This window comes from Clinocottus analis, unplaced genomic scaffold (assembly GCF_023055335.1).
Source record: "Clinocottus analis isolate CAN_PGR_092001 unplaced genomic scaffold, fCliAna1.0.p SCAF_17, whole genome shotgun sequence".
Lineage (NCBI taxonomy): Eukaryota > Metazoa > Chordata > Actinopteri > Perciformes > Cottidae > Clinocottus > Clinocottus analis.
This window is the reverse complement of record NW_027175898.1, coordinates 314,553-339,078: the sequence shown is the minus strand read 5'-3', so window position 1 is coordinate 339,078 and position 24,526 is coordinate 314,553. Positions and strand designations below refer to the sequence as shown.

Here is a 24,526-nt window from a genome sequence, read left to right as displayed (position 1 = left end):
ACCCCCCCCCCCCCTCTATTTACTGTTCTGTTTTTGGAAACCAGCACACATGGGCTGCAGTCTAATAGTCACCTCATAACATCTAACCCTAAGCACTTTTCCTTGACCTCTGTGGAACTGTCACAGGGTCAAGGAAAGATGGGAAGGAGAATTCATGAAGAGTTAGAAAAAGACAATCGTGGTGTTTAGAGAATCCGACTCCACTACAACGTTGTAGTCCATCTTGAACCACAATAAAGCATCTTAAATACTTCATATGTCTTCCTACAGTGTTGCAACATACATTTTTTACAGAGTACAAAGCTACTAAACTGTCTCTTCTGTTTCAAACATGATGACTTAGATGTGTTCTCCTTCTAACCATGTGTGTCATATATGTATGTGTTATATCACTTTATGTTGTTATGGTTTATATGCAGATTATAATCTAATCATGAAAATATACAGACAACAGTTTATGAAACACCACACAACTCTATAGTGTTTTATTGTAATGTAACAAAATAGTTAAATAAAAAGATGATAATCACAAACATGTGGCAGACTGAAGAGCTCGTCTCGTTTAACTCTTTCATTAAAGCTTCTGTAACTAAAGTAAAATAAAAGAAGGAGGGCTGAGGCTGCAGTACAACACCAGAGAGAGAATATCAAATACAGCAGTTTGCTCACTTTACAGCCTTGTTCAGCAACAGCAATGTCACGTTTGTAGTGTAATTATTTACATGATCTGCGTTTATCGGTCATAATCGTTTATTCTCGTGAATGGCCAAATGAAACGTCACTTTAAATGTTGCCGCCACAAGGGATTGGGTTGGCATTATCTCCTTTCCTTTCGTTAAGACAGTTCCAGTAGCTCCTAAGATATAGAAGCTAGGTTAGGAGGCATGACGCTACTTTCCTTTGCGTTTAGAGAATTCGACCAGCACCTATTGTGGCGGCTGTTGAGTGAAATGACCCGGAAGTATCTGGGTCATTTCACTCAGTTAGGAAGGTTCCAAACCAAAAAGGACTATTCGACCACAGCCTCGCAATTGATCAAACTTTAAGTAAGAGGTGGAGCAAGACAACCCCAAATACCTGGAGGTCTTCTGATCCCCCCCAGCTGTACGTCACATGTAGTGTTTCACTGTCACCATACGGAATTATGTTTCTGAAATAGTTTGACAGTTTCTCAATGCTTGTGAGTGACTAGGAGTCCGAGGCCACGGCCAAATGTCCTGCAGGGTCGCCACGTGGAGCCTCGCAGCCGCCTTCGCTGAGCACGCCAGGATTTAGGTGAGACACATTTAGCTGATGATAACTTAGTTTTTTGTCCGTCCTTCAATCCCCTCCTATCGGATGTAAATGTCGATACTAATGATCGTGTCACTAAGCGTTCAATTTGAGCTTCTAAAATGGAAAGTTAAAAAAAAGCAAACAGGGAATTGATGATAACTCTTGATTTTGTGAAAATGGAACAGCTAACCTAATGTTCTGCTCTGCTCATCAAATACTTTCTGTGCTCATTATAATTGACCGCATGCTCAAGGGCCTCTCGTGGTTGCCATGTTTTACACTATTGGAAATTATATTTCGTGACTATCGTGTGCCCACGTTGACTCCTCACCAGTAAGGGGCTTCAAAACAACCAATTAATTGCTTCAGTAGCAAAAGGAATTTCAGCCATCACTGACCATACACAAGTCATATGCCTCGTCTGCTGCAGGTCACATTTTACACACATAACGTCAAACTCTGACATTAATGGATATGTGTGTTCTCCTTCTAAACTAGAGCATCGGCTCACTATTTAGGGTTGTGGGCTGTGAGGAGACGTTGCAAACCTCTCAGGCAAAAGTTGGACTGTTGTGTTAGTGGCCTGATCATAACGGAGGCCACTGACACACATCCTTTCGTTGGGTATTTAGTCAGACATGTAACACCGTCACTACAGTAGCAAATGTGACGGGAAATGAAAAGGAATATAAAGGAAACTGACAACGCCACCTGGGGACTTGCACCCCAAGAAATAAAGGTTTAACAACCCTAATATCTAGTTTGTTTAAAGACACACAGATTCAGTACTGATATTGGACAGAGACGTGTTTCATAGAATAAATGACAATTTTTTTTACAGGAGTTAATATAAACACTAAAAGCCAAAACATGCAGAACAAAATCAAAACAAAACCATGCAACACAAAACAGGCAAAATGGGCATAGTAAAACAGGTAAACACTACAAACTAAAGCAAAACAGACTAAAGCAAAAGGCTTAACAGATCAAATGATCGAAGTCAAAGAAACAGGCGAAATCAAACAAAACAGGTGAAAGCACAACAAACAGGGAAATCTAAACATTCAACTAAAGTAAAACAATGAGCACAAGCAAAACAGCAGCAGGTTAACCTATAAATGATAAAACAGAAATTAAAAATAGTGATGTGTCCTTTTGTGTTGAGGCTTCAAAGCCCAGCACTGGAAAAGTTCTTATTTTTTATGAAAAATGAATAAAACATTGTACCTAGAGTAACATTACATTTAGCTGAAGCTTTCATTAAGCAGTATACATTCTGGACACTGAAACTCTGGGTTAAGTGTCTTGCTCAAGGAAGCATTAACATGGACTTGCGGTCCCGGGCTCAAACCACCGGCCACCGACCCATGATAACCACTGTGTCACAGTCACATCACAACCCTATACTCAATTTGTCGCCACTTTCCCTTTTGACCTAGCCATTATATCATAAAGACAGACACGATATTAATTAATATTGTGTAATGTAATGTTAATTCAAAGCTTCACACATGGTGTCGTTATGATGACTCTGTCTGTTTTACATGTTTTGTCCACTATGTAGCGCAGTAGAGCAAATAAAGCATCATGAAGCTTCGGCCTATGAGCGAATCACTTGGATGAAAAAGCCTTGTAGCTTCAGGAAGCTTCATCTTGCCATCACTAATTAAAAAGGGTAACACCATGCTGCAATGTACTTACAACAAATAAGTATGTAAAAACTTGCGATCCACCACAGAGACCGAAAGGGGATGAGGCTATGTAAACAGTTAACTTTTATATTGGCACAGATTAGTTGCAGAGCCGGCCCAAAGATTCCGTTCAAAAGCCCTTCTCTAGGGAGCATTGCCCACTAAACAAGTAAAGCTCGCTGTTGATTACATACACTTTAATGCATTCATCTATCTCTTTTCTTCCAAGTATAAGGGTCCAGTTTGCATTAATATTATGAACGATTCCATCCCATCCTATTATCCAAAGTTGCCAGTCCCTCGCAGGGCAGACATAGAGACAGATAACTATTCACGCTCACATTCACACCGACGGGCAATTTAAAGTCCAATTAACCTCTGCTGCATTATGACTGATCTTATCTGGAATTACTGTTATACACTGTTGTGAAGCAATTGTGATTTATAATGATGAAGCATCGAGGCCACATCGTCCCTACTGGTTTACATAATACTTTCATACTGAGACAGGGATAAACTCACATTGTATGGCGTTAAAAAGGTCTTAACTTGACCCTGTCTGTGTACAACGTTACAGCGTCAGCTACGTTGCACTGCGGCTTCCTCTCATGTTGAAGACAAGCACAGTATGCATGTGATGAGTTCTCACTGAGGACCTCCTGGATGAGTTTCATGTGCTGTGGTGCTCTATATGTTCATAAGTGGCTCTCCTCCCTTGTGACACAGTGCACCTGGGCTGAGCCGCACTGAGAAAGAGTCTCCACCCAACCCGGAACCACATCCGGACCGCTCCACTGCTTTTCAAGACCTCAGGTTAGTCTTGCCTCACCTGCACAGCAGGTTACACTCTGTCCTCGTCATCATAGAATAATTGCAGCTGTTACGTGTCCATTAATTTCAGAAGTGTCTTCCCCAAAAGCACGGCTCCCTCCGCGGCCATCCCAGCAAGAGAGCGAAGGCCAACTGACTGCACTCCAGCCAGGTGGAGGTACATGAAGGGCCGGCAGATTTGGTTTCTCATGACAATATAGCACCTCTGGGCCTTTTATCTCAACTCATTCAACATGCCAAAGGAAATCCTTGAGATAGAGGTTTGCTGTTCAGGGATCAATAACTTAACCGGTGTCTCTCATCACGAGATAAGACATCTCAGAACATGACACAGTACAAATATAAACTGTATGTCCAACACTATGTGTACGTTAACATATTATTTACACTACGTATCCCACATGTTTGCAGTAGCTCTTGAGTCTATACATACAGACTGCGCCCGGAGGTTTTATATCCACGCAGCGTGTTTTCTCTGCACTTATAGCCATAGCAGCCATAACTTTTGTATTTTTCTGTGAAGTAATGTCTCCAAACTCCACTAACCAATCAAAGACCAGGCAGCTCGCTTGAGCGCCACTGCTGGAACTACCGTTTTACAACCACAGTAAAACACTCAGGGAATAACATACACGCTTTTGTCACTGCAGTAACCGCTTGTAGCACAGCAATACTGTTGTTCCATGATGTGTGGAACTGTTACCTGTTACGGTTGTTCAGCTCATTGCCTTCTATCTTGTGCCGCACTTAAAGTGTGGTCCTTGGTGGTCAATAAACCTCCATAGGAGTATATATCAATACTAGTTTCCACATTCACTGACTTTGATCTTTTATCCAACATCAGTCCCGCTCAACTACCAATTTCAATTAAATTAATAATTTAACCTTTTGAATACCAATTAGTTTGTATAATGCCACTGCAATTATTGTCTATAAAATAAACAGTTTGGAATTTGTCAAATTTTAGCAACATCATTGAATTCAAAATGTCTCTACCTGCTGGAAAATAGTAAAAAATACATTTTCTAAGCCAGGGCTCTAGCTTGAACAGTAGACTGCATGATAATGTACTGTGATGGTCGTGGGTTCAAAAAGTGTCTGTGTTTTTGCATTGCGGCATTAACGCAGCCAAAATGATCGGAACCTTCAAAACGAAAAAGCATTGGTGTTCATCTGAAACTTAATGGTTTTCTAGAAATTAGAGAATGTCAAGCCAGTGATTTGTAATACAAAACTGAAGAACGTCTGCTGATATTATTATTATATTATAATTATTAGGGCCCTCTCCACCACCGAGCTCTCATCTGTCTCTCTTCCCCTGACTGGAGACCAGCAGACTGATGCTGACATCCTGGCCTTCATCAGAGCCAGACAAAACCTCCTGAACAGGACAGGTGGGTGAGGGAGGGAGGGAGGGAGGGAGGGAGGGAGGGAGGGAGGGACGGAGAGAGAGAGAGAGAGAGAGAGAGAGAGAGAGAGAGAGAGAGAGAGAGTGAGAGTGAGAGTGAGAGAGAGAGAGAATAAACTCAGTAAGCTTTTGCACAAAATCGCCATTTTGCATTGAACGCTGCCCTCTGGTGGTGTGATGCCTCACAACACTTGTTTATTAAATAATACACACCACATTCTGTATGTTCCATACATGCTTTTTTGGTGAAGACCCCATGTTTTCACACCCTCTCCAGCTCTACAGCGACTCTTCTGCAGTTCTGACGGGATTCTCCTCTCCTTTGACCCTTGTGGAGCTGTTTGCTTTGGCACACATGGGAAGTGGACTTAGCAGTCCTGTGGTTTGCCACTAGATATCCAGAACGGCTGAGATCATGTAAACAGACAAAAGCAGCCATCTAAAGGCTTTCTTTCTTTTTTTCTTTCCTTCTTTCTTTCCTTCTTCCCTTCCTTGCTTCCTTCCTTTCTTCCTTTTCTTTCCCCACGTAGGGCAAGGAAGACTCATTTCACAGTAACTGAGCTTTGACAGGAAAGCCCCTCTCTTTGGTTGTGCGGTAACCCGTGTGTGGCGCTATCCCTCCTCTTAAAACGGCTTTAAAGAGCACTAGAGCATCCTGGGATGTTTTGGGAACTTGGCAAAAATAAAACAAACAGCGCAAGTTCAGAGGGGAGGCTGTTACTGTAATTGTAAGTCGTAGTTTAAGGGTGTTTCATTCAGGGATTGGTTCTCTGAAAATAAATACAAAAACCACAACACAATACAAAAAAGTTTGAGTTTGTCAGACTGTGCAAAGCACAAGTGTCTTCTCATATTTTTTAATGACTCGCGGAAAGACCTTGGGTGATTTTCTTGATTTCTCAGCCATTGGCTGCATACAGGATGTGCCGTCGTGATGTCATCCTAGCTGGATTGAAGGGTTGTGTCTGTAGGGTAACTCACAAGTTGCAAAACACTTGTAGGAGTTGTGTTAGGTCTGCAGGAAGCATGTTGTTCTGTGGGGGTTTTGCCCGTCGTCATCTTTGTTTGTTTCAATCACAGTTTGGGAAGACGTAAAACTAACGACTGAAACCATAAACTTACTATGTTTATCAAGTGAGAAACCATTTTCTCAGACTTCTATGCAATGAGACTGTTGGCAACCAGAGGTAGTTGCCCCCTGCTGGACATTAGAAACAATGTAAGTTATAAACTCTTCCGCATTGTGTTTCACAGACCAGGGGGTGGCTGCCTGATTTCAACTGGGTGTCTAATCTCTCTTGTGCTTTTTTATTTATGTATTTCAGGCCAACCACAGTGATAACATGAAGATATGATTAAGGCCTGAATGTATCGTCATCTGACTGATGGCACCACCTGGCCACATCTGACCTAAAAACATGTACAAGACACGATCAAGAAAAGCCAAGACTGTCAATCAAGATGTGAAGAAATGCTCTCATCGGGGTCCAAAACATACTGGCTTTCCCCGACAACACATTGCTCACATCCTGCCTGACTTTATATACACACACACACACACACACACACACACACACACACACACACACACACACACACACACACACACAGCCTCCTGGAGAGGATGTCATTGGCATAATGGGCAGCAGTATAAATCACAGCCCACGCCGGCTTTTTGATCTGAACAAATGTTGTCTCAAGATATCAGAGGAAGGACCGGGCGACTGGAGAGCAGTCGGCTCCAGTGTGTGTTTGAAGAAGAACATCATTACAGGAAGTTTCCACATGCAGAAGGACGAATGTATTTCTCACTTCTGTCTGGCTGTATTTGATTCTAAGCGCAACACATTTGTATAAAACGTTGTAAACAGAGGTATGTAATATATGTACAGTAGACTTCTTGATTTTTTATATTATTTCTGACTACAATAAAAAAGCTTAAACTTCTATACTTTGCAGTTACTAGCCTACATTATTTATGAGATTATTCCTTTATACCATGTGAACTGGACATGCACACACATACACATCCCAGCCTTTCTGCCTGTTCTGTTCAGTTTTGTGAACGTTCTGGTCGATGAAAATAGCGACAGCAGAATGGACTCGTTAGAACAACACATACTTCAGCCATGAAGGGTATAGAGACACATTTGGTTTCAATCATAATCAATACTCCAATTTATTCCACATCACACCATTACTGGTATACTTAGTTACATTCAAGAAGCTGTCCTGAAGAGTTCTCCTTTAAACACCAGCCTGTATTTTGCTACTATTATACGGCACATGAGATGATGTCAGATAAATGTATAAGCAAAATCAATTATTGTGTAGCTATAAATTTTTAATCTGGTCCTAAAACTATATCCGTCTGTACTCCCTGGTATGAAGGGACATTGGGAGGTGGAGCCTTCCAGCATGCACGGCAGAAGGCAGGGAAACGGCCGAGAAAGGTATCTGCACAGGGCTTCCTTAAGAAGTACTATTTTGAAAGTCAAATAAGGTTAAGAACATTTCTTTGCATGGAGTATTCATTCTGTATGGATGCTTATACTCAATGATAACAACACGTCATTCAATCGTTCAGTGCAGATAAATAGCAGGTAAAAACTGAGTTACATTCATCTTAATATCAGCTGTCTGGCCAATCAGTGGCCTTAAACAAGCAAGGCACAGTTTTGTATGAGATGTGCTGGCCCACATCAGTACAGGAGATTCTCCCCCATCAGACAGTCGATGGGCTGGGATCGCCCGTCCCCGATTCCCCTGACGTTCACTGTTCCTATCAACATCGACAGTAATCAGAGTCGGCCCATCCCGTGGCGTCAGACACACCAACCAGAGAGAGGAAACAACCTGTGAAGATTGGAGACAACTTCTTTGCATGGCTTTGCCTTGATTTGTTTGACATATGACAAGCAGAATTTGCATCCAGTTGCCTGGGAGAAAAAACCCTCTTTGATCAAATCATCTGTTATTTCTCTCAGTCTCTCAGCACTTGAACTATAGCGCCTCTATTGTCTTCTGACCACTTCAAGGGCCGTACACAACATTGACCCACCCACTGAGCCACAGGCTGCAGGGACAGACTTCAAAAGCTTTCCACCTCACACTAAACAGCAACGGGTAGCTAAGTAATGGATAACTATCAAATAGCTCAGCTGAGAGGGCGAGCTGGTGTATCTCAATAATGGGAGTGTTCTTGGGATGACTGGCGTGTTGGTATCATGGTTTCATATCAATTTCATCATCCCACACATACAGTATATCGGGCTGCGGTTCTTTTTTCACCCTTTTAGGGTTGAGGTTTATTTTAGCAAATTTCTTCCGGCTTTCTAAGCATTCATTCTTTTCTTCTTCATCCTTGTTTTGCATCTTTTAAACACACATGTGTGGTATCTGTTTCTCAGCACGATGTAGCTATGAGTCTGAAGTATTAAGCTGCCAGGAACCCAAGATACAAGAAAAATGTGTCTATTTAAACATGTGCGTATTTATTCTCACTCTAAATATTATTATTATTATTATTATTATTATTATTATTATTATTATTATTATTATTATTATTATTATTATTACAGTAGAATTATTTTACTAGTATTACAAACAAATACAACAGAAAGATGTAATAATAATAACGTACAAAACCAAATCACGGGCGGACTGGGGGGGGGGATCCCTGGAATTACTGTCACAGAGCGACAAACTCAATACACGACGTGTTCATACATGTGTGGACAGACACCCGACCCGCGGAGCCACACAGCCACCACAAGCATAGAGCGAGGTCACGAGAAGAAAAAAATAAAAAGAGACCCTTGCTGACCGACGTGGACCGACCCACGAAGCCACCAAAGCGGACTACCAGCAACGCTCAATTACGCAGCGCCGACATGCACCGGTCCTCACTGTAATTGCGCCACAGGGTTTCAGAGATACTACTTGGTCCGTATTTCAAAACGGGGCGAAGACATCGCCACAGATCCCTGGTGCTCTTTACGTGGGCCAATCCCGACCTGGCGACGCAGGTCGGGATTCGGCCCGAGCCTTTCCAAGCTGACCGATAGTCTGTTGCGGCGCACCCCAGCGTAGGAAATGCGCCCAGTGAGGTCCAGCACAGCAAGGATTGAGCCCAACCCATGCATTGTTGTGTCAACAACAATGCATGTTGTCCAAATCTATCCAATTAAGCTGCAACACTGACACCCCGCAAACTGCAGGCATGACTTTGCAGCACAGGCCGCGGGTGGAAGCTGCGAGGAGAAGCACCAGAGATTGGATAACAAATGCTGTCAAACAGGTCACAAGGAAGAAGCCATAACAGAGGCTTGAAGGAGCAGAGAAATAGAGGAATGCACAGCTGCACAATGCAAACAGAAAATAAGATAATAGGGAAAAAATATTATAATACATCTAGTGTATTTGTGGTAAAATAATTACTTTATAAATAGCTATAACTTTGAATTATAACAAATAAAAAAATACAAATATATATATATATATATATATATATATATATATATATATATATATATATATATATATATATATATATATATGTCATTGTTGATGTAGCCAATCAGAGGTCACACGGGAAAGGTCTTGTCAGGCCAGTAATCAATGACTTTGGGATGCCAATAGCAGGACTGGAAGGACTGGTCTTATGATAATGATTGCTGTCATTATTGGCATCTACCTTGAAGTCGATGGTTTTTGTACACCTTCTCAGGCTCTTATAAAATGTCAGCTTTCTAAACACTGCAGCCATAAAACCCTGTTTGGTTCTCAGCTCTTTGGTTTATGGTCCAAAGGCAAGTAACGCTCTCCTCACCTCTCCACAATCCAAAATTTGAAAGTGAATAAAATGACTACCCTGCATAAAGTATTTTCAAAGGCTCTGGGATCAGTGCTGGGAAAGCCAACAGCAGTTGGGTAAAATATTAACTTTTGTCCCACTGACAAGATGCTGCCCTTGCTTCTTTATTAGTGGAAACGGTTGAAAGTGTATGTGTGGGTCCAGATGTCACGCTAATGAGGAGGAGGGGTGGGATTGTTACCTAAGCAACCAATAAATCAAAGCCCAGACATTTATGGTGCTCAGACCAATCAGAGTGAGAGCACTAAACCTTGCGAGGATTATCCAGTTAGAGCCGTCTCCCCAAGATGCCAAACATCGATCGTTTCTCTATGTGGTTGTGATTTAAATCTGGCTGCAAGTATATTTTTGTCTCCATTTTTGTTTATTTCCTGTTAGCTCTTTCAAAGAAGAATGCCCCACACTTCAGTAATGGAAGCAGTCTGTATGGAGCTACCCAGTAGATCTGTTTATTATATCAAGACTTTGATTGTTAGTCCTTTCTGAAGGGGATTGACCTCTTCTCTGACCTTGAGCATCCACATTCGGGTCCTTCCAGGCGGTTGATGGCGAGGTTCCAGTTGCTGCGGGTCAGACTGAACTGGACAGTAGTTTTGATTGTGGCCCACTTTACATACCTCCTGGTTGGGGCAACCATCTTCCAGATACTGGAGCGGGAGGCTGAGAGCAACAACCGTAACCACTTCCAAGTGGAGAAGTTGCACTTCTTGGCTAACTACACCTGCCTAGACGTACCGGCTTTGGAGAAGTTTGTTCAGGTGGACTTTCTTTGGAGTTCTTCAAAGAATTCATGTCACGTCAGTGTAATGAGGAGGTCTCGTCAAAGACAAATTGGAAAGATCAATTTTGTATAAAGGTGCACAGCAATAAATGGTGTTTCAGTAACCTGACCTGATAAATCAAAAAGGAGGTCATGAGCCAAGATAATTATGGAAGGGATTGCTCGAGTGTATCGTCTGCATAAGTGAGGTGAGTGTGATCTTATTCTAGGATTATAATACGCTTCTTTGTTCTCAGGTCATTTTAGATGCCTGGGAAAATGGAGTGAATCCCTCAGGCAACTCAACAAACCCCAGCAACTGGGATTTCAGTAGCTCCTTCTTCTTCGCAGGCACAGTTGTCACCACTATAGGTGAGCGTCTTTACATTATTCTGCATTTTAACTGTCCGATTTAATGAAGAAGTAACGACAACCTCGTTGTCTTGTCCACAGGCTATGGCAACCTCTCCCCCAGCACTGTCTCTGGTCAAGTGTTTTGTGTGTTTTACGCCCTGTGTGGAATCCCACTGAACCTGGCCTTTCTCAAACAGCTGAGCAAGTGCCTCACCATCCACCTGGGTCGACTGGAGAGGGGAATGGTCTCGGTTGTTCCGCACAAGGTACGGTTGGACGTTTTTAGCCAGTAGCCACTACTGAAACATTTAGGCAATGGTTTTCTCGACATGGTTATAGTTATTACCAGCTACATTGGTATTGTTTTTGCCTTTTAAGCAACATTCTCACTCCCACCTGCTTGGTCAGTGCCCCTCAGTGTCAACGCTCAGTTCCACTCCAGCGTCAAGTTTAGTGCGCCACCCATCCCGCCTTCCCTTGGCGGACTTTAGCATTTAATGATAGTATGTCAGTTGCTCTGACCATCTAATAATGTTGCGCTTGGGTTTATATTGGAGTCTCATACAGAATCTAAAGGGTGTGTCGATATCAGACACTGAGGGACACTGACCAAGCGTCTGTGTTTGACACGTTTGGAGGGACAACGCTGGCAAAGCTGGTTTTGAGTACCTTTCCAAGTGTTTATATTTCTATCACTTGTGTAGTTGAGATCATAATAAAGGTTGAGTTTCAAGAAGGGTATGGTCTAAGAAAGGGGGCTAAAAATAGGGCGTGCAGGAAGTAGAAAAGTAGTGATTGCCCCATCCCTGCTTCACGCCTCTCATCCAATTTGACGTTGCGACTGGTGTGCCCCCATGTTTTGCTTTGCATTTGTTCACCTTAACTGTGGAGATCAACCCTGTAAAATATGCCCATGAAAGGGCTCAGTGTCTTGCCCATGCAGATGCTTCTGGATCTCACCTGTCTCTTTCCCAGGAAATGGTTGAGGCCATGGCCGTGAGCTTGTTCCTCATCACAGGCAGCCTGCTGTTTTTGGTGATCCCTCCTCTGCTGTTCAGTTATGTGGAAGGCTGGACATTCGGCGAGGGCTTCTATTTCTCCTTCATTACCCTCAGCACCATTGGTTTTGGAGATTATGTAGTGGGTGAGTAGAGAGAGCAAACACCAATGTGGAAAAACCACGGCAATGACTTTTTAATGCTTTGAGACATTTGCTGTGTTGTAGATTTATTGTATAAAGAAAGAAAATTCTGATTCTTGTAGGGACCGACCCGGGCAAGGAGTACATCTCTCTCTACCGGAGCCTTGCAGGCATATGGATCATCTTTGCTTTGGCTTGGCTTGCTCTTATCCTCAACATGGGGGCCAGAATAATGGAGCATGTGATTGGCCAGACTCATCCAGGGTTCAAGAAACAAGAGGAGGACGAGGAGGAGGAGGAAGTGTCAACCAGTAAACTAGAAGACGCGTCAAAGATCTGACAGTGGACTTTAGATGGTGAATTTCACCTGTCTCACCGGTATTGTCCTCTTCATGTAATAATCTCTACATTCAGCAAGAAAGCAGATGTGGCAGTTTTATTAGCTGAAACTGCTTTTGTAAGATATTTTCTTCAATATATTTATTCCGTCTTTTGATTCTTTAATCATACCTCACTTTGTCGTGAATTGTTTCAATACAAGCACCAGCACTCCAAATGTTTTCTCAGAATTTTTTAGGGTAAAATACTTTAAACTTCACTCTCTCTGACTGGACCGGCTGATGAAAAGAGCAGTAGACTTATTAATGGGGAAATATTACCATCTTGAAGTCACAGAATTGGTCTGACAGTTCACAAAACATGTCCTGACATCGTCAAGCAGTTCAAAAAGTCAGGTGAGCACCTTACCAGTAAAGCCACCGGACTTCTGTGTGCAGGAGAAGCTGCAGGCGGTCACTTCCCATCTCCACACATAATATGGCAAACAGGTGCAGTGGACGACTTTTGATTACATTTACTGTTCTCACTGCTTCATCCAAAACCGCCTTTAATTCTGCACACATCGTCTTTGTTGCCAGTGTAAGCTATTGTATTGTGTTTCCAGGGCTTTTATTTTGAAAGAGGAAAACGGAAGAAGAGGTGCGGAGAAATGTTGGTGGGGAAAAAAGGGAAGACGTTAATAAAGAAGTTGCCAACTTGGCTGACGAACGATTGTGTTATTATTTTTATTAGTACCACACAGTATAGGCGCAAAAAGAACCCTTGGTTACACCAGTTATAGAATAACACGTAAGTTAAATCACACATATTTTTATATTAATTTCAAACATTTCAAAATTGAAAATTAGAAACGTTTTATTTATGTATAAGTGACCTCTCGCGGCCCACCTGCAGTGGCCCGCAGCCCACACTTTGGGAATCGCTGTCCTAAACAATTATATTATAAAGGTGTAAATGTTCTTCTGTTGGCCAAATATTCAATACAGAGTATTAAAAACTGCTTAACCTTATTGGGGAGCTTTGGTTTGTAGTTAGAGTAGCCAAGTCTATTATGGTAAGGATTCAAATGTAACACATTTATCAACTTAATACTCATTCTGTGAACTCTACATACAACAAAAATGTCAATATTTCAACCTTCAACATTTTTAAAATTTGTATTTTATTGTTCTCAAGTGAATGTATGTATTACAGTTGGGGAACAATTAGACACAAAATAAGATAAAGGGTCCTGATTTTTTTCATTGTTAATTATCAGGTTTTTCCTAAATAATATACAGATGTTAAGGCATTTTATTATTAAATGGTCTTACAAATAGTGTAAATAATAATCTTCAGACAAAAGGTTAAATTGTAAATTTCTGCTGAATCTGATTTTGTTTTTTTACTCTTGTCGATGTATTTTGTATTGCTCTGTTACCCAACAACTATAATTACAAGTGTGTGTATACGTATGGTTTGTGTGTCATCACATGAGTCCACATCTGTGTTTGTGTACTGATGGTAAACTCCGGTAAATGGAGCACGTAGGGCTATCTAAAACAAACACATTAATCAAGATGCCGGTGTCAGGGTGACCTGAGAGCACACAGGACTGATTTCTGTAAGGCAGCTGGAAACCGGGTGGAGGCCTTTTGCCCGTCGTTATGATTATGTCTTAAAACCAGTCAGTAAGACAACTGTCGTCCTGAAGAATGAAACGCAACTGACAAACCAACAACTGTTCCTGGTCTTGAAGGTGTCTCAGCCAGCCATGACTCCATGACCCCACAGACAATAGCTTATTTTGTCCAGAAACTCCAAAATGTGGCTTCACCCATCTTAGTCATCACCTCTAGACCAACCTTGTGCTGGTGTCTCCACTAGATTTGCATGACAAGACAGTAGCGCAGGTGAAGGTTAATTTGCCTGCAGTGCACGGAAAGACAGGAAGCCGAGCAAGTAAACCCTCACTCCTCTGGATCCAACGAGTTCTATCAGAGCAGCCAAGATGGGTATTAAGGAAATGTTGTCGAGGATGCCCTCCATCCTCATGCTCGGGGCAATCTACGTGGCCTACGTGCTGATCGGCGGGGTGGTTTTCTGGAAGTTGGAGGGAGATCTCGGTCAGAAGGACATCAGTCTCCTGTTGCAGAACAAAAAGAAGCTGCTCACGAGGTACACCTGTCTAAACCAAGAAGGCCTGGAGGCGGTGGCTCAGGTAAGGCACGGGACATCAAAACGATGGCAGGTTGATGAATCCTCACCCGAGGCCGAGTCACGGAGAATGGAGCTCTTTGTAGCAGGCATACAGTTTATACATTGTATGCCGTGTCTCTATTTGTTTTCCTTGAATGGCCAAAACAACCACTTTTACCTATCTGAAATTCATGTAAAACTAATTTTACACATGTTTTCTATGCTTTGTACTTTACCTTCTAATAAATAATTCAAGTGATCAACAACAGGTTTTTAACAGCAGTGCGACTTTTAGCAGTACAGTGTACAAGAGCAACAACATAATCTGCAAGTAAAATCTATTCCATGCAATGAAGGGCCATTTGTTATCACTTATAGGTCCATTATGAGACAAAGAGGCAACTTCCTCCATGCAAATACTAGCTTTTCAAGCTTCTCCAGCTTTACACAGCAGCAGCAAAGTTGTGCAATATATTTCCTTGGAAACTGATGAGATTGGGTCCGTGTATTTTGCGGCCAACGGATTTCCATTTAGAAATATGAAAACAAAAAACGGAAAATGACCCATTTTCCTTTTTTGTTTTGATAATAGAAAACGGAAAATGAAAAAAACGACCCGTTATCTGATTATCTTTGATGTGCTTAAACATGGACATCGAGAATTAAAATACTGCTGGAAATCTTCTTTCTCAATTTCTCGTAGGTTTTTGTGTTGTGACCCGGAAATTGCTACACGAGCTTGACAGTCACATTTATGTCAGCAGAGGGCTGATATATAATCAACGTATTTGTAATATGTCAAACACCGACGTAATCAGAGAGAAAATATGTTTCTAATCAAGGTAATTGAAGATGCGTATCAGTTCTCGGGGAACATAATTTGTAGGAGGTTGCAGCATACCGCCTCCGCACATTTCTCCCTGAAAAACCCCGTGTCGTCCCAAACTTGGTACATAATTCATTGCCATTCATTGGTGTGTCTTAAATAAAACCTGCATATTTGTGCAATGCCATTCTGTTGCGGTGCATCTCATGGATGTCTGACACCAAACTAATTACACCGCCAACTACGGATAGCTTTCGGGTCACAACACAAAAACCTACGCAGTGCGCCCTCCGCTGACATGAATGTGACTGTCAAGTTCGTGGGAGTAACTTCCGGGTCACAACACAAACCTACGCAAAATTGAATGAGAAGATTTCCACGCAGTATTTTAAGTCACATCAAATAAAATCAAATAAGGAGTCGTTTTTCATTTTCCGTTTTCGATTATCAAAACAAAAAACGGAAAATGGGTCATTTTCCGTTTTTTGATTTCCTTTTTCTAACGGAAATCGGGAAATAGCTCGTTTCCCAATTTTGGTTTTCTCATTTCTAAACGAAAATCCGTTGGCCGCAAAATACACGGATCAGATTGTCTTTAGACCTTGATATCCGTTTCTGGAAAAACAAATAAAGCATGTTATGTTGCACACGCTGTTCACCGAGGAAGTAAAACAACAGATTGTTGATGATTCTGCCAGGCCATGAGAAAAAGCTCTTAGATGTGCATTGTAGATTCATATGCTTGCATGTATTTCCCATACTTTAGTACTTTAGTATGGGAAATACATGTGGAAATACTAGTGGGATATTTGCTTTGACGTCTTTTTTCCAGTCAGCATATGTTACTGAATAGCAACAACATTGATGTTGATGCTTTGCGTTAAACAGATGATACAGCAGCAATGCCCCTTGTGGAAACCAGGGAAATAGCGTGTATTTGCCCCGGAATGCAAAAATAATAAAATGGCTCAACCTGCTGGAAAATAATAAAAACTACAATTTACAACCCAAGACATTTTTGTCCTCAAGGCTTCATGCATATCTAAGAGTACAACTGTGTATTTTGGCTTCTGCACTTTTTATTGATGGATTATTGGATTAGTATTACTTCCAAAATTTCAAAATCAACTGTCCCAAATATATGTCATATGCATTAACACAGCCAAAAAAAAAGAATAAAAATGAAAGCCCAAAATATCCCAAGGGGGTACACAGGTGTCAGACTGTTATGTATTTCTTTTGGAAAAATTTCCCACACTGGTGATGAACTCGAGACTGTAATGTGACAGGCTGTGTCAACATATCTGCTCTCCCTGACACAGTGTTGAGAGGGGTCTTCTTATGCAGACCCCTATACTGTACTGACCTGACCCGAAAGGTTTTGGATCAATATGTACAGGAGTTACATAACTGTGAGTCAGAAAGCCATTGAGTTTGACCATTATGACCCAGTTTGTTATTTTCTATCCATTGCAGGTTGTCCAGGATGCGTCTAAAGCGGGCCTTAGTTTGAAAGGCAACTACACGTCTGACGGCTTCTGGAAATTCACCAGCTCGGCTGTGTTCGCTGCCACCGTGGTCACAACCATAGGTTAGTCGCCACGGGACGAAACCCAAGAGATCTTTGATCTGGCACTAAAAACCATACATATATAACACATGGGATTTGATAATGTCAGTTGTTCACCTGGTTAGCGGCGAGTTTTCATTTTGTGTTGGAATAACTGAAACTGGATTTACACTTGTGTTTTAATGTTCAACATAATGATCCATTTTTAAACCCAATGTTTTTGTATTCCTCTCTGAATAAGCCTCTTATTTATACTAATTTGGAAAATTACCATTTCATACACAAGCTGTTTTGTTACTTTTATTTTTTTTTTGTTGTATTTATTGAAATAATACATTAGAAAAGAAAATAATATTTCAATGTGTTTTTGAAGTTTTCCATTTAAAAGTGCTTCTCTTTCATAATTTATATATATTCATTAAGTATTTATTTCAAGAGGACACTTGTTTGGGGGCAGGATCTATTATGGCAACTAATTAACCCTGAATGAGGACTAATTGAACAACACAAAAAGCAAATTGAATGAAATAATTATTCATTAACAAAAACATTATTGTAATTGTAATCAGTCCACGAAAAGGTAACACTTGTAAGTTTGATTTGTGAAAATGAGATGCTTCTTCGGCTCACCCCTGAGCCTGTTTGTAAAAGCAGTTAAGTGTGTAAACCTCTGACTGACCAATGAAAAGAAAACCTCTCACAGGTATTTGCCTCCAGCACAGCCAGACAACGCACTAACAGCGTTTCATGTTGGCAGGTTATGGAAACATGAGCCCCAGCTCCACCGCAGCACAGATCTTCTGCGTGTTCTTTGCGGTGTTTGGCATCCCGCTCAACATGGTGGTGCTTAACAGGGTGGGCAAGTACATGCTCGCCATAGAGAGGAACATCTCCGACTTCCTCGAGGTGCGGACCAGGCGGAGGGTAAGGAAGATCTTTAATCACCTAATCTAATGTCTGTCTCAGGCCACTCTGGGTGTTACTCTTTGGCACACTTCTCTCGGCAGAGGTGTACCCGCTTCTTCGTCCACCTGGTGTCTTACCTGTGCGGAGTGGTGCTCTTCTTCGTCATGCCCATGATTGTGTTCAAACTGCAAGAGGGCTGGACCTTCTCCCAGGCCATCTACTACTGCTTCATCACCCTCAGCACCATTGGCTTTGGAGACTTCGTGGCAGGTGTGGCCAACGGATCGTAGCAACGTTAAGATCCTAAAGGGCGCGACCATTCACTCTGAGCTGCATTTAAGAAAAACAGTATTTGATAACTCAGCTTTGTGTTTACGGAGTATTTCCTTTCCAGACAGCAATCCGGACAAAGTATACCCAGAGTGGTACAGTGTCCTTATGGCCTCGTGGATCTTCTTCGGCCTGGCCTGGCTGTCCCTCCTCATCAACCACTCTATCGACATTCTGGAGAGGCTCAATACCCACTTCAAGCAGCGGTGGGGCGGACAGAAGCCGCCGGGCGAGGCCGGCAACACAGGCATTGACAACCCAAACACACAGGTGAAGGAGGAAGACGAGATCAAGAATCCCCCGATAACACAGTAGACTGCAGAACAAGGTGAAGAGGTCAGCGAGCGGAGCTAGTTATAGAGCTGTCTGTCTGTAGATCGGGACATGGGAAGCAGGCTCATCCATCGATACCACTCAGGATGTGTGTGTGTGTGTGTGTGTGTGTGTGTGTGTGTGTGTGTGTGTGTGTGTGTGTGTGTGTGTGTGTGTGTTTGTGTGTGTGTGTGTGTGTGCATTATGAGACTGTGAACTGCCGAGAGTCTGCGATGATCCAATGTACAGCTGAGCAATAGTTTGTCTGTTTTCATCTGATTCTCCTTTACAAGAATATTGACTCATTTTTTGTTGAGTCAGGATTTTTTGTTGCACAGCATGCGACATGCACACGCTGTTTCATTCTGTTAGCATCTAGCTGTAAAACCTGTGACCCTCCGCTCCGATGCTTGTTGATCAACTTGGTTGAAAAGAAAAGATTAAAGTCTAAGGAAAGATACTGGGTCAACACTTCCTCAGCCCCCCGTGTGTCCGTCTGGTTCGTGGTCAGTAGAACGATGCAGTCAGTCTGTCTGCTGCTTTTTGGCCTCTATCAGCTCACCTCACTGACCACAAGTCATTCATAAACAAAGTTGACTGTTTATGCCACAGAATGGCCAATGTATTATGGCAATTTTGAAACCACAAACAGAACCACAATCGACAAAATAATAATAAATAATGGAATTTGTTTTGGGATAATGAAAGTTACTTAAAAGCTACTGTGAGGAACCTCAAACTGATCATAAAACTATCTCAATCGAGTACCGATGACACTAATACTAGCGCTGTAGGACCTAAGTTAACCCTCAGTGAGAAGTTTGGCTATTTCAGATACGGCTTCGCTGCAGTCTTGGACCTGCAGACGAAGCTTCAATTTCAAGGTAGGACCTGGTGCCCTCTGGGAGCCGATACTGATACACGGCTGCTGGAGGCTCAGGCTATATTGTCAAGTCCTCTGAAGAGAACCTTGTCCATGCAGGGCTGCTGCAGTAAAATTACTGCAGCAGCCCTGTTTGTTTTAAGGATTCGGTGTTTGGTAACACTACTTTTGTTGACAGGGGCCGCCAAAATCAACTCCAAATGAAAGTTCCTCGTAGTAACTTTAAATTACCCGTTTTATATTGCAAAAAGTTGATTTGATGAAAACAAACATTCAACAATTGAAGAATCACAGATTTATAATCAGCCTATTTGAATGCAAGCTAAATGGGCAAAATAATTCAAATAATTTTTGCTAAGGCAAATGTATTTATGTTATACATTATGTACAACATGTAGAAACATCAGTTATTGACCATATTAAACACAATATGCGAATGTTAAGACTGATTATATAAAACAAAAATATTAAAAGCTATTATATTAGCATATGTAAGATGTTTTTACTATCTTAAATGTTTAGTTATTTGGCCTATGTGGGTCCTCTAGGAAAAGCATAGCAGAATTGGGCATTGTATCCACTGGGTGGCGTAACTGAACTAAGACTGGATTTAAAATCAACCATTCAAATCAGAGGCAAAGCAACAAGTACTGACTGTATATTGAATAATGTTGTAATCACATGAACTTACCATATTGATCACATGCTCACAGTCAATATATTCTTACACCTCATATCATTAAGTCTCGGTATCAAGGATATGTTAACCAAAACACAATCTATCAATCTTTGTCCATGAAATGTAATGTGTTATCCATATTGCATTATGAAATAAAAATGCACTGATTCCATATTGTTTTTGTGTCTCTTTGCTGCATACTTCTCTTGAAACACACTAGAATAGTAGAATGCTGGACAGAGAGGAGCTAAAGGCTTTCGGGGCACATATATCATGGAGCAAGTCCGCCCACACTGAGGAGGAGTGAAAGACAAAGACAGACAGTGAAGCAACAGGGACGAAAGAATGGAAAAAGAGGGTGCTGGAGAGATGGATAAGACAAGGAAAATGAGGTCGGTGAAGAGAGCGCAGAACTGTGGAAAGGGAGTTCTGCTTTCCCTTTTCTCTTTACAGATAGCGGAGGGAATGGAGGGAGGAAATGGTGCGAGAGTGACAGCAATGTGACCGCTTTACAATAAAACGCCACATACCTGTTTGGCCACGGTTCAATGAGGACTCAGCATGTGTGAGAAGACTGGTGCCTCAGACTTATTCTGTCCAATCGACATGTGGTTTATTTAGCCTGCACACTGTCCACAGGGAAACACGGCTTAGAAATTGAAGTGCCCCCGATAACACAGTCATAATCTACCTGTATTTTATTATTTAGAAAAAGAAGATCCAAGCACTGGGTCAAACTGCAGATATTTCACACTGCCATGGACAATGGGTATGTTTCCGTTGTGTTAGGACCAAAACTGGTACTGGGAGCCTGAGACAACTTTTTCATCTTATAAGACACCTCCCTGCTAATTCACTGAATGGAAACTTTCAGTGACAAGAGTGGGTAAATCCAAAGCTGGAGATGTACATGCTTTTTAATCATTCGCTCAGACCATCGGCATCATCATGACAGTAATTCTTTCTTCTTCTTTCTATTCATTTGTTCAGGTCATTACCTTAACTCCTTAAACTGTACTTTTCTGTCACCAGCTATTACATAAAGCACTGACACATTGTAATGATGAACAGGATCTACAGTCTTGTTGGCTACAACCTAACTAAGAAGTGTTGGTGCCTTAACTTCACCAAATACAATGAACTGTCCATGCGAAGAGAAAAAAAGGCAGAACACCTTGGCAATCTGGGACAATGATTATTTAACTTTTTATTGGTTCAAAATGAGCTCAACTCCAACGCCATGTGTTCTATCTCAAGTTGCTCATTGGACTGTAAACGACGAGAAGGGCACAGAAATTATTTTGATTCTACCAACAAGCATTGTCAATAGTCTCATCAATATCGTCCCATAATCTTTGTTGACAATGAGTACACAAAAACCTCTTTGTCCTGGGAGCTTATAGATGCTCTTTCACGCATTATAAAGGACGTAGGCATTACTAGTGGGAGATGATCTTCTACACTCTTGAGGTGGATCCAGTTACATTGCTGTGATTTGGTTTTCCAATATCAGTGGTAACTCATAAAATAAGATGTAAAGCTATATTTGCAGTTCATACATTTTACATATGTAAAACACATTGGTAAATCTGTCGAGAATATCTGAAATATATAGGTATGTTTGCTTGTGCAGATTTTTCCGTAATTGTGCAGCTGCACACTGAGTGTTTCCTCTTGGGTTTACCCAGAAAGACATACAGTAAGAACACCCCTTGAGTGCCATGCTGATTCATATAAACACACTCACCTGGTCATGTTTTTAGCACACTCAACCCGATTTATCATACTAACAATTCATGTTTGTTAATATAAACATCAAACAAGTGTTCTGCAGGCACAGGAAACAACACAAATCCCTAAATGCACTTATACACAAAGGTCTGCCTGTTCCTTATCTCATCTGCACACGTGGGAGCAGCACACAGGTCACGTAAAATGCATCTCAACTGACTTTTTCCACATGTTTTCAAAGTGTTTTCCAAGTGACCAGTTAGTGCATGTCTGACCTTCAGAATACAGCATTTGGAATATTGTTTTATTATTTTTTCATTCATAGAACAAATATATAGACTTTTAGAGTTATCATGTTTTGTGTCTAAGTGACTAGTGGGAATACCATGGCTCTTTTCGTGGTCGTACAAAGATGGTGAGGAGTTGCCTCGAGCGATTACGTTAAAGCGCTCTCAACTATCTTTTAAGATGGGAGAACTTTCCAGAAAGTCTTCCAGCATAACTTCCTCGTTTAAACAGTCAACATGCCAGATGGCTAAAACGTTATGCAGACTTCACATTTTATTGACATTTTAATGTTGTACAAATACCATTTGTGTGCTTAAGCATTAGTGACTCAGGTCTTTCTTTACTTATAAGTCACTTCAATTGCTCTCCATTGTCCCAAACAGGGTGCAAATGACAGGGCATAACCGCTACTGGCAACATCAAGGCCTCACGTTACTATTTGAACTACGGCCATATGGTATAACATAGGGAATTTCTTTGTTCACGATATAAGTAGGTTTGTAGTTAAAGTATGCCTTTCAGGCCAATCCATATTAGCATATACATTGGCAGGTCATGTTTGAATAAAGTATTTAAACTACTGGCTTTGAGGTTGCGAAGGAACGACCAAGATAATTGACATCATATTCATATCTTTGTGGTTAACTTCAGTCATATTGCAAATATTCAGTTGGACCCGTATGTGCCTCATCAGCAGCACACAGTTTCATGAACACATTTCTGTGGTTATTAATTATTGACCTGCAAAACATCAGCTTTCATCGTGCTGGTAAAAGAGAAACAGCAACACAAAGATAGCTGTGCACGATAATGCTAAATTGGGATGGCAATTCAAAATATTACTGCTGTAAAAGCTATGACGATAAGTCCTGAGTGATATGATTAAAAACATCATTGACATAAACCAGAGAAAAGTCTCTGGGCTAATAATTAAAGGCATAACCACATACAGGGTGGGACAAATCTTTTAAAAGCAATCATCAATAATCATATTCTTATACGATAGAAGAAATAGGGGGTATTTATTGCACTCCTTCTTGCTCTTACTTCAGGTTACGTCACCTTTTTGTCTTTCACATTTGGTTTCAGTATTATCCAACTGATATGTTTGCCTTATGCGTGTCCCTCTCCATCCAAGTCATTGGACCTGATCTCCCTGTTCTGAGCCAATGGGAGGACAACGGACACATCCTGCCTCCACAGTCTTGTTTGACTTTTTTTATTTTTTTTTCCTGCATAGCCTGGCACTGTCTCTGTGTGACAGCTAACATTCCTAGTTAACCCTCCGTGAGCTCTCTCCATATCTGACTCTGATTCACCTCCGTGTTTGACAGCATTTTTTAACCTGACTCATTGACCGCCCTTGTTTACTTTCCCTTACGAGGCATCGACTGCGCTTCACGCAAATACCAGCAATCACTGTAATCGGACAGAGTTGACAGAAAGACTTGTGCTGAGTTGACAACAGTGGGCAAGTGCTGCCACAAACATCTGGAAAGCACGAGGTTAGATAAGCTGAGGGCCAGACGCACCAGATGGCTTTTCATGAGCTGTACAAGTAAAAGCTAATGAACATTTCTTCCACTTGCATCATCCCAAACTATTCCACCACACTATTTTCCAGCCGTCTTCACCATCCAGCGTTAAGTCACCTGCAGCTCTGTAAACTACACTAAGACACATGAGTGTCTGGAGGTTGAGAAGAGACTGACTTGTACACCGTATGTCTGTTGAGTCACGAAAAAGATGGACGTGTGTCCATCTGCATGTGTTTGTCTGTTGGCGGTCTGCAGCATGCAAGCATCCCCCCATTCAACTCCCTCTGCTCATCTGTGTTTTTGTCCTCACGTTAGAGTGCCTAAACAAGACCGTCTACAAATATTCTCACTCACAACAGGGTAGAGTAAACAGATAATGACACCAGGCCACTGTGACCTGCCGAAAACACTGTGAGAATTCACCTTTCCTAAAGTACTTATTCACAGCACACTCATGACATGTTGGGATGTTTACATGTGGAGCTGTATAAAGACTACAAAGAGACACAAAACAATGATAGAAAAACATAAAAAATGTCCACATTGAGACACAAAATGACTACAAAGAGAAACAAAATGACTACAAACAGACAAAACTACCACAAAGAGA

General features: G+C 41.5%; 3 protein-coding genes across 13 annotated transcripts in view; all 3 read left to right on the top strand.

Moving 5' to 3' along the window:
* Positions 1-7,123, top strand: part of kif6 (kinesin family member 6) — a 62,154-nt gene extending 55,031 nt beyond the window's left edge. For 3 of the 5 annotated variants that reach the window (XM_068580632.1, XM_068580630.1, XM_068580633.1), the window contains 5 exons: positions 1,193-1,275; positions 3,693-3,779; positions 3,868-3,954; positions 5,076-5,191; positions 6,531-7,123. In XM_068580632.1, coding sequence (XP_068436733.1) covers positions 1,193-1,275; positions 3,693-3,779; positions 3,868-3,954; positions 5,076-5,191; positions 6,531-6,544 — 387 coding nt within the window. In that variant the 3' untranslated portion in view covers positions 6,545-7,123. Of the gene's footprint in view, positions 1-1,192; positions 1,276-3,692; positions 3,780-3,867; positions 3,955-5,075; positions 5,192-6,530 lie in introns of those variants that run through there. The other 2 variants (XM_068580631.1, XR_011077684.1) reach the window with 2 other exon arrangements.
* A 3,205-nt stretch (positions 7,124-10,328) lies between these two features.
* On the top strand, positions 10,329-13,366 carry LOC137787902 (potassium channel subfamily K member 16-like). 7 transcript variants are annotated; one of them, XR_011077690.1, is made up of 7 exons: positions 10,739-10,937; positions 11,099-11,213; positions 11,295-11,461; positions 12,171-12,339; positions 12,459-12,692; positions 13,113-13,163; positions 13,280-13,366. XR_011077690.1 is itself a non-coding variant. In XM_068580664.1 (6 exons), exons 1-5 carry the CDS (start codon positions 10,872-10,874, stop codon positions 12,674-12,676), a joined length of 735 nt encoding a protein of 244 aa, XP_068436765.1. In that variant the 5' UTR covers positions 10,739-10,871; the 3' UTR covers positions 12,677-12,714; positions 13,280-13,343. The 7 variants fall into 7 exon arrangements, 4 of the variants coding, with proteins under 4 accessions (XP_068436767.1, XP_068436765.1, XP_068436766.1 ...); XR_011077689.1 differs by having other exon boundaries at positions 12,459-13,163; positions 13,280-13,352; XR_011077688.1 differs by having other exon boundaries at positions 12,459-12,793; positions 12,904-13,329.
* Positions 13,367-14,665: 1,299 nt separating this feature from the next.
* kcnk17 (potassium channel, subfamily K, member 17) lies at positions 14,666-18,800 on the top strand. The gene is made up of 5 exons (XM_068579724.1): positions 14,666-14,875; positions 17,156-17,270; positions 18,007-18,173; positions 18,257-18,425; positions 18,550-18,800. Exons 1-5 carry the CDS (start codon positions 14,666-14,668, stop codon positions 18,798-18,800), a joined length of 912 nt encoding a protein of 303 aa, XP_068435825.1.
* The last annotated feature ends 5,726 nt before the right edge of the window (positions 18,801-24,526 follow it).